The 11,067-nt window shown below is 34.6% G+C and overlaps 1 protein-coding gene across 4 annotated transcripts in view; it reads right to left on the minus strand.

Annotated features, from left to right (window-relative positions):
- The window catches only part of znf385d (zinc finger protein 385D), a 68,753-nt gene that overhangs the window by 8,472 nt on the left and 49,214 nt on the right, over positions 1-11,067 (minus strand). For all 4 annotated transcript variants that reach the window (XM_016464349.1, XM_016464346.1, XM_016464347.1 and 1 more), the window contains exon 5: positions 39-305. In XM_016464349.1, coding sequence (XP_016319835.1) covers positions 39-305 — 267 coding nt within the window. The remainder of the gene's footprint in view (positions 1-38; positions 306-11,067) is intronic.

Consider the following 11,067-nt stretch of genomic DNA (forward strand, 5'->3'; position numbering starts at 1 on the left):
GAAAAGCCTCAGTGCAGGTGCTCTGAGAAGCTGCTCACCGATATTATGCGCGTCTAGCTGTGACGCAGAGTTGACGGCCACCTTACAGAGGGAGCAGTAGAGCAGACGCAGCGCTTTCTCATTCTCCGTCTCTGGACTGACTGCGGGGTCATTCTCTTCTGGTTCAGGCGGGTTGGGCGTGATGGAGCGGCCTTCCTCTCCTCCTGATACTGAGGTAGACTCTGGCTCTGTGGGCTCCACGCCGGGGCCGGACACTGGGGCAGAAGAGGGTGATGAAGGGGCCACAGGCGCTCCATGACTCCCACCTGTAAAAGACAAATAACCTGTTACTGGTAAGTGTCAAAATAATAGCTTGCTTAAATAAGAATAATAATAATAGCTTTACTGTTTTTATTGGAAGTCTTTTGATTTGAACTCAAGTGTTTCATAATGTGAAGCTGTTCTTGCACTGATGCCAGACTCATCATTCATATATTATGAATAATTGTTTTGTTTCCATTTATCAAGGTCCAAATATAAAGAGAAAATAATTGAAATAAAGTACCTTTCATTTTTAAAGTAATTTAATGGATTATACAAAAAGTTTCATATTATACAAACATTTCCAGCATAAATAACCACACACACACCTAATAACAAATAATTATTAGTTAATAAATGTTAATGAATAAAATATTAAAATAATAATTTAATACAACGTAAAAAATAAAGCTAAAATAAAAACTGAAAAGCAAACAAATAAATAAATACATCCAGATTCATCATTTATTAGGAATAACCATTTCGTTTGTATCCATAAAGTTCTAAATATGAAGAGAAAATTATTTATTAGACTATACAAAGAAAAACATAACTAACCAACTAAATGGCAATACAAAATGTAAATTTAATTAAACAATTATAATAATTTAATAAATTGCAAAAGTTAAAATACAATATTTGAAACACAAACAAGCAAATAAATAAATAGAGACTCATTATTCATTAATTATAAATCATAATTCATCATCAAGTTTCAAATAAATTGAAAAAAGAAAATGATTGAAAAGTACCTTTTCATTTTTAAAGTATTTAATTTACTGGACTATGCAATATAAAATCTAATTAAAAATCATTTAAAATATATAATAACTTAATAAAATGTAAAAATTAAATTATTACAAGTTAAATACAATTGAACTAAATAAATATTTAATAAACACATGCATATTTTTCTAACTGAAGCATTGTATTGAGGCACAAATACGAGTCAGATTTTTCTAATTATAAACACATTATACTATCCACTGGATGGATGAGTATTGGATTGTGTTTTGGATTAATTAATATGCAGCAAGCGCACATAAACACAAACCCTGATGTCACTGATGACTTGTCAGCCTCTAAAAGCTCCTTCGGTGCCATTGTCAATAATACATGAGCACTTTATTCCATCAAACGGCACTCTTCAGTTCTGACTGCAAGTTTCCCCCCAGTGTTGGACTTGCTTTGATTTGAAGACTTCCTTTATTTGTGCTGGAAAATAACTGTGTCAAATATCGAGATCGATGGCGCCACACGCCAGTATTACCTAATGTGGTCGACACTGAAATTAATTGCACGGAATAAGATAAACTGCCGCTGATTTTCCCCAGATGAGGTCTGGTTCTGGCAGGACGCTCTGATCAATGTCTGAGGGGTCTGAACTCTTTGTACAGTAATAACACAGAGGCTCTCTTCATTTCAGACCCTGGGGACTCAATCGATACTGAATTATGTTGTTCTATTTTGGTGACCCGTGAAGTAGTCTTTTATTTATCCCAGAGCTCCTCTTCGGATCATCTGTATAAAAAAAGAGGCATGGATGCTACCGAACATCTCGCTCAAACTAAAACCAACTAGCTAACCTTAGGGCGGCAACAAACCATTATTTTGAAAATCAATTAATCTGATGATTATTGGAGCGATTAATCGACAAATCATCGATTATTTCACTCATTGATCAATAGGCTTTGATTGATTATTCAGCTTTTGCAATTTGTTCAAATTATACATTCTATACATATTCATATGCATATAGAGCTGCTTTATAGCAAAAAATCCATTTGTAATTCTAACTGAAATTAGAATTAATTTGTCCATTTGTAATATTGACTGACACTGTTTTTTCATGTCTAATACTGTAAAGATGCACCCAGACAAAATGTTGTTATTGAGAGGAAAGCTTGCAGCACATATTTACACATTCATCTACAAGTCGCTATAAGCAGAGTCAGGATGTTCGCTAACTATAAAGCGCTGCTTGCTTATATTTTATCTCTAACTGAAGAAAAAACTTCGCCGCGAGAATATCGGGACCTTTACACATTTTTGTTTGTAGTTTTGTAAAACTTTTCCACACTCTACTGGTTTGGGTGTTTATATGTGGCATAAACTCATCTTCTTCTATTGAAATATACGCGGGAGGGTTGAATTACAATCGTGCACTAAAGCGCCACACTGGTCAAACCACGTTATTGCAGACCCTTACATTAGGTCATATGAGATCAAATTATAGGGCCCTATGATTTCCGCGATGCGGAAAACGCGGACGGAATCCCGGAATCCAGTCATAAAAATGGAATTTAATGTTTAACGCGGAACGTCACGGAATTTGTCAAAGTTTGGGTGAATTAATCAAAAGTAGGTCATCACACTTAAATCAAAGCACGATACGGACTTGTATCTGTAAATATTAAGCAACAAAAAGACTATTTAAATATGAATCCTGAATGTTCTGTGTGTCGCTGTGTGAATGAAAGGCACAGATGGGCTGTTTCAGTTACTACACACATACTGAAGCGTGCGTGACGCTTGCGGTGATTTCAGCATCTGCCACCTCAGTATATGAGTACATGAACATAAACAATCTCTAGAAGTGCTCAGAGTCACTTCATGAGCATTTCACCATTTCATTTGAGAGAAACTATCGTCATATCGTATGCACACAGAAATTTAAAGGTATTCACGGCAACCCGTCAAAATAAAAGTTCAGTTTAACTTGAAGAAATTATTGTGCCTGAAATATATTACTGTTGTTCAGTAGAATGTACGTAATACTACAACTACTACTACTATTACTAAAATTATTAAAACTTTATTTTTTTACGGAATAATTACACAATATTTATTTAATATTTTATTGTTAATACTAAATAATAAAAAAAGTTTGTTTAATTTTTATTTGGTTAATAGATTAATTGAATTAATGTTTTATGCCTTCATTTGATAACCTGAAAAAAAATAAATAGCCTACAAAACAGAATTTCTGAGGGGGAAGAAACAATATTTCATAGGCTATTGTAAAAATACATTTTAATAAATGAAATTGTTTTCATGCATTCAAATAATTGGACATGCATAAACAGAATTTGGTAACAATAAAACAGAAGGTGTGAAAAAAAAAATTAATAGGGCCCTAAACAGGTCATTTTTGTTAAACTTTGAATAAATTGATGTTAAATTGTATAATTTTCATGATTTTAATTAATTACTTTTTGATTGATAAAATGTAATTTAACCATTAAAAAAAGAGTCCAGAAAAATTAAAACAGAATAAAAATGGAATCCAGAAAAATTTAAATGGAAAAAATAGAATTTGGAAAAAAATTAAACGGAATTTGGAAAAAAATAAAACTGATTTTATAGGGCCCTAAAATGACTATTCGATGACAAAAATATTTGTCGACAACTTTTTCATTGTCGACGGTGTCGATACTTTCATCTAATAGTTTCAGCCCTATAGTTAACCCTAACTCCACAAATGTAGTTCTTCACATATAGTTTTGGAACCCAGAGTCCTTCTTGAAAGGCTCACCAGCTGGCTAAAGGAGATTAGCTTGTTGAGCTGTGGACTGGGGCGGCAACGCTGACAGCAAAAAGAGCAAGTTCTCTCCCACCAGAGAAGCATCACTGACCATGAGAGCTTGGCACAGAGAACTTCATTTACACTCCAGTTTCTATTAAATCTGCAGCGGCGGCCACATGGACACTTCAGTCGAGCTTGACCATTGTAAGTAAGAGTGGGGAACTCAACCAGAGACAACAGGACACCAAAAGAGCTCTTCTCAAAGCTCTGCGGATGAGGGTTTGGACAAAAAACAACAACAACAACCCGGTTATAACAGCCCACGTCAATCAGTAAGACAACTAACTATACTACAACATGTCAGCGGCAGAGCTGGGTAGATTACTTACAAATTGTAGTCTGTAACCGATTACAAATTACATGATGAAAATTGAAGTCAGTGCAATATAACTGCAGGAGTTTTATGAGTTGATGAAAAGCTAATAATTAATTAAGTCATAAAAATGAAAAATTCAAACGAATAAATGATTTTAAAATGAAAACAAAATAAAACACTTGAATACCCAAATTTGAAATATTTTATTTGTTTATCTTTATGTTGATGTGACCATTAACCAACAGCAGAGAACATTCAAATGTGTTGTTAAATGACTGAAATTTTAACATTAATAAAAATGAAAACAGCAAAGAATGGCATGGTCAGAGTTTTCCAGGTTTTAAATATAGGATCTAATTTGTTGAAAAATTGTAGAGTAACAGTGAGCAATATATTTCTACAATCATTAACCACTGTTAATATTAGTTTTTTAAAATGTTATTTCGATTAACTAATTGTGAGATTAATTAATGTAGCGAACTAATGTTACCAAATGAAACCTTACTGTAAAGTGTTACCATATTTATCAATATTTTGAATTAGCTTTTATTTTTGTTTTCAGTTTTATTTCATTTAGTTCTAATTTTTGTAGGTTTTTAAATTAAAATTTTTACATTTTTACATTTGAAATTCATACTCAAGTATGTTTTATTTGAGCTTTATTTCAATTACCTTTTAATAGTTTCAGTTTTAATACTGGTTTAGTAAGCGCACATACGGTGCAAAGATGTGTGTGAAGGAACACATCATCTGGAAAGAATTATGTCCTATTTTAAGTAGGATGTTGAATCATAGGCAATTTAACCAATTATGAATCATATTCCATTTAATGATTCCAGTTCCATAATGACTCCATTAATGATTCTTTTATTACTTTTGAGGAAAACCCTCAAATAAATAGTTCTGATTATATACTAAACAAACACAACACTATTTGTGGTAACATCTAAAACAAGAACTAATTCCTCTTTTAGGCTGGACCGGTTCAAAAGAGTCATTTGTTTCTGAATCGGATTACACTGGTTGTGCAGTGTGCTCATTATTGTGTGCAACCAGTGAGGATAATGCAACAGAAAATAATAAAGACTGAATCTTCAGCAGCACAGTTCTTCAGAACTGTATGGATAAGAACACTGTATGGATAAATATATTATGCGAACAGACCAAGCAATTTAGATCATATTTTCCATCCAGCTTTAATTTTTCAATGAAGAGGTAATTTAAAACAGCTCCACTCCACAATGTCAAAAAGCCCACAAAGTCATTTGCTGTTTATGGGGAGATTCACCTTGAACGACAGATAAAGAGTAAATGAGGTGGGCAGCGGCACTGACCTGAACATTAGCCTCATTTTCATCTACCATCAGGAAGCTCGGATCACAACCGGCCAACTCTGCTGGAAGTCTGGCACATCCCGAACTACGACGTGTGATCAATTTGAGCAGCATTTGTGTGTGAAAATAAGCTATTAAGGGGTAATTTGTGAGAGTACAGGCTGCTTTGATTGTCAGTGTGCTGGTGATCTATAGACTCTGCTGTGACCTGTGTGCCAAAAGAAGGAGAAACGCACACAGGTAGAACATCAAGGAAGGAAAAAGACAAAGAGATCAATGGTTCCTCATTAATGACTGGATTGGCCTTGATCAATCTGCTCTATCAAGGTGCTGAAGGTGACAGAACATATCTGGGTCAGTCCATGTAATTCATTTTTATGTTACCAATCATAGGCTACGTTTACACGACAACGATGTCGTCAAAAACGGAAAAGTTTTTCCCTTGCGTTTTTAAAAAGTTTCACATATACACGACAACGTTTTCAAAACGATTCGCGTTTACACAGATCTGCGAAAACGGCCAAAAACGCTGTGTTACGTATGCCAGGCCAGTAGTTGGCGCTGTCACCTTGTTAGTAAACAGTACCTGTAGGGAAGTGACGATTATATGATGTATATGATGCGTCTCTCCACTGTTGGTTGTAATATTGGTGAAGTAAATCCACATTTTGCTGAAGAAGCGTTAGCAAACTCTTGAGCAGCAACAACAGTACCATGTACTAAGCCATTGTTGTGTATGCTTGTTCGCGCTTGCCTTTAAAATCGACACGCACTGCGCATGTCTACATACCTAACACGTACTACGCAAGCGCATGACGTCACCCCGTTTTGCGTTTTTGGCTGAAAACGTTGTCGTGTAAACGGCCCCATATTCAGTAGCCCTAAAAATAATGGAAAAACACTTTTTGGAAATAAAATACCTAAATGTCATTGCATTAGGTCACAAAATATCACAATGACACATTTTTTTCTTCAATGTTAAAATGAATCACACATTTTGAAATTGTGGCTAAAGAGCCGTAATACCCTGTATTCAACACTTTCTTAATGACTTATGATGTATATCTCAGTTTTGAAAAATTGAAACAAACAAAAATGTTTTTTGAGAATATTGTTTTAACTGGTGATATATTCGTTTTTATAGGTTTTCCTCAGTATTGCTTATATTCCATTATTAATATCAAATGTTAATAATTTTGTATATATACAAATTATATATTACATTTTGTCTGATAAAATTACAGAAGTTAGTTTGAAAATCAACATTTCAAAATATTAAAAATATTAATTTTTACAATATTAATAAATCTTATTATTAATAATAAATACTAATTAAATAATAAATGTAAAACACAAAATTTGGTAAAGAAATCATACCAATCATGAAATAATATACATCTCATTTTCTCAGGTAACTCAGTAAAGAATGCCGTATAACTCAAAGAAAGAGAGCTGCTCATTCCATCAGCTCCTCTCCGGTCCCGCTGATGTACCGAACGCTCTGCCAATCTCTGCTCTTTAATTACGGGAGCAGTAATAAGTGCATGTCTCCATAATCCTTCCACCCTCGTTATTATACCAACTAATCAGAAAGTTCCCTTGAGTTCTGATTACATTTTCACCATGATGCTGGATTAAGCCCTCTAATTATAATGATTACGCCCCATTATGAATCACACTGACTTTTGAAATCAGTCCCCGAGGGCCACACGTTCCTGTCAGACCTCTGTTTTTTTATTAATTGCCCCAAATATCTCATTTAGAAATTCTCCATATTTTATAGAGAGTAATAGCTGCTGTGAAACACCAGTGAGGAAGGTCATTTGTGCTGCAGCCATGACGCCGCGCCGCGACTGACAGGCCACAGCGAATACAAACCTGCTGCGTGACGCCACACATTCACAGCTAATCAGAAGAGATTTGATGTTTCATGTACAGTTGGGATTTGTTATTTTTTTAAAGAAATTAAGCTTTATTTAGCAAGGATGCATAAATGCATTAAGAGCAGCCTCCAGCATTTTTGATCATTTTCACAAAAATGTCATGCCCCCCAGAATATTTTGTTACATGAATATCTGAACATGCAATATGTCAAAAGAAAGAACAGAGCCTCTGCTTTTAAACAAACAAACAAAAAAAAAAGATAGCTTTCATCAACACCACCAAAACTCCTAAGAGTTTCTTGAGTTTCTAAGAACACTTCTTGAGTTGACATTTCATTCGGTAATGTTTGGCAGTTTTTGATTTATATGCTGTTTAATGTTTGATGATTGTGTTATTTTAAATATACATCTGCTTACATTTTCTTACAGTTTCTTGAGCAGCAAATCAGCATATTAGAATGATTTCTGAAGGATCATGTGACACTGAAGACTGGCGTAATGATGCTGAAAATTCAGCTTTGATCACAGGAATAAATTACATTTTACTATATATTCACATAGAAAACAGTTCTTTTAAATGGTAATAATATTTCACAATTTTACTGTATTTTTGATCAAATAAATGCAGGCTTGGTGGGCAGAAGAGACTTCAAGCGGAGTTCTTTCTCTGCAGAATCATCATCATCTCTAGCAGGCTGTAAGTGTGTGTTTGTAAGGCTTTTTTCCAGCTCAGTGCCTGATGAAAGGTTGAGTGCTGCAGAGTGAAGATGCTGGGAAAGGACATCAGGTTTGCTGATAACAGTTGGAGTTTGCAAATCTCTCTCTTCCCAAAATACATTTTAAGTGCCCTTTCTCAGACTTAATGGATTCCTCTAACTTTCTCCTATCTTAGTTTATACTATTTATACTGACTGTAAGGCAGACTTTACATGTGCAGTTTTGTTTGGTGATGCAGAAATTACACATTTCACCTTTAACTATCAACTGTCTCAGATGTTTCTCATAAAATTAAAATGAAAGCAAATGAGTCATGCAGTAAAACGCTATCAAATGATTGCATATAGCAGCTCAAAACATTTGATGAAAATTTTTTTGTTCATATTGAGATGGCTGACTATGGTATCTTGGCAAATCTGAACTAGGGTTAATATAGTTAGCCAAATCAAAAATCATAAAAAAACATTTTCAGTTTAACTGAAATAAAGAATTTTAAAATATTTTAAAATAAAATAAAAATATTTTTAAAAAGTATTCAGAAGGCATTTCTCATCTTCATTTAGTTTAACTTGACATACTAAAACAAGTCAAATTGTAATAAAATTTCATAAAAACTACTGACATATTAAAAAACAAATAAAAATGACAACATCAAAATCAATTCATTAAAATTAAAACGAAATCAGAAAATATAAAAATATTAAAAAATATGAATAAAAACTATAATCAGGGTTTCTGCAGGTTTCATGAAGTTAAATTTAAAACTTTTTAAAGAGCTTTTAAGTCAAGTCAGTCAAGTCATCTCCATTATTTTGAAATAAGTAAAAAAAAAAGGCATGAATTTGCTCCCAACCACTAAAATATGGAAATAACTAAACTGATCACACTGCAAAAAATCTGATGTTGTTTCTCAATATTTTTGTCTTGTTTTCCTGTGTAAATGTCTAAACATTCTTAAATCAAGATACATTTACTTGAGAGGCTAAATGTTTTGTGTGAAATTGATCAAAATAAAGCAAGTTTATGATTAAAAGATCTGCCAATGGGCTCAGAATAAATCTACTTAATTCAAAGAGGAAACAAGTTTTTATAAACAATTGATGAATATTTGTTCTTGTTTTAAACAAACTCACTTAACTTTCCTCAGAAAACAAGACTTCATATCTTCATTTTGCATCTCAAGTAAATGTATCTCGATTTAAGAATGTTCAGAAATTTGTATTGGAAAACAAGACAAAAATACTGTGCACGATATTAAGCCCCCATCATGTGCACCTTCTACAGAGGCACCATCGAGAGCATTCTGACGAGCTGCATCACTGTGTGTTATGGTGCCTGCAAAGCGTCCTGCCGCAAGTCACTTCAACGCATAGTGAGAGTAGCTGAGAAGATCGTTGGTGTCTCTCTCCCCTCCCTCCAGGACATTTATGGAACCCGACTCACCCGCAAAGCCCTCTGCATTGCAGGTGATCCCACCCACCCGACACACAGCTTCTTTAGTCTGCTGCCATCAGGGAGGAGACTGTGGAGTCTCCAGGCCAGGACCAGCAGACTGAAGGACAGCTTCATCCATCAGGCTGTCAGGAAGCTGAACTCCCTCCCGACTTTGCCCCCCCTCTCCTCTTTTGCCCCATGCATCGGAAGAATTGACAATAAAGCAGACTTGACTTGACTTGACTTAATTTTAGCAATGCGTGCAATATGTAATGTCATGACTTCATCAATTTAAGACTTTCTGTTCCGATAAAGACCGTTTTAAAGCTGCAGAAACCCTGTATCCCAATGCTGTTAAAATATCACTGATCTGAACACAGTTGGAAACACCGTTGAGATCTCTTCTGAAACTGACACGTGTGAGATCCCTGGGCACTTTTTCTCAGGAGAAACGTCTGAGAAGCATCAGGTTTGCAGGTGAAATTGCGGTTTTAGCGGCTCCTGAGACCCGAGAGCACTGTTCCGATCCATAATCCAGCCCTGAACCACGTAAAAAAGCATCTTAACTCCGCTCTATTCTTCTCTCTTTCCTGACTCATGCTTTCTGCCCGCATTGTGCAGCTGTCTGAGCTGGCGTCCCTCCCCTGACAATCTGCTCTTTAATAGCTAATATCAGGGTACATTTCCTGTGGCACTGGACTGGAACAGAGAGATGGAGGCCTCTCTGTCACACACACACACACATGGCTGCTGACACATCTCCTCATCTACAGCGGCTCGCTCTCTGCCCTCTGACCGTCTCGAGCATCACATCAAAGGACGGCAGCATGACCACACTCTCTCTCAGCCTCAGATAGCGGCCATTTGTGCTGCTGCTGCTGATGCTGCCGTCTCACTGAGTAGATGTCATTTTCAGCTCTGTCAATTTCTTACTTCTGTTCCATTTTTTTAATTTGTACATGTGGCACTGCTAGATCTGGCTAGATCTAGCCTCAAATGTTTTAGATGCACCAGGGTGAAGAAAGTAAACCAGCTTTCACTCTCAATAATGGTTCACTTAGTAATTAGTTCAACAAAGTTACTACTACTACTAATAATAATCTAAAACACTTTTCTAGGGACTTTACAAAACATAAAATCCACATCTAAACAAAACAAGCCTTGCAGCCTATATGCATGCAAACACAGGACAACAGAATGCAAGCATATACACAGAAGTTTTGTCTTTTGTTTTTGAAGTATTCATTTTTGTCAAGTATTAAGTAATATATTTTAAATTACATATTTTTATAGCTATATATACAATTTGTCTAATTGTATGTTTATATAAATATGTAATATGTTTAATAAAAATAACAATATAAATATTTGACATAAATCATATTTATATTACATTTACATTAAATTATATATTATGTATATAATATTAAATACTATAATATATTATATTTTATTATATATATATATATATATATTATAAAGTATAAACATTAGAAA

This window comes from Sinocyclocheilus anshuiensis, unplaced genomic scaffold (assembly GCF_001515605.1).
Source record: "Sinocyclocheilus anshuiensis isolate Anshui unplaced genomic scaffold, SAMN03320099.WGS_v1.1 scaffold552, whole genome shotgun sequence".
Lineage (NCBI taxonomy): Eukaryota > Metazoa > Chordata > Actinopteri > Cypriniformes > Cyprinidae > Sinocyclocheilus > Sinocyclocheilus anshuiensis.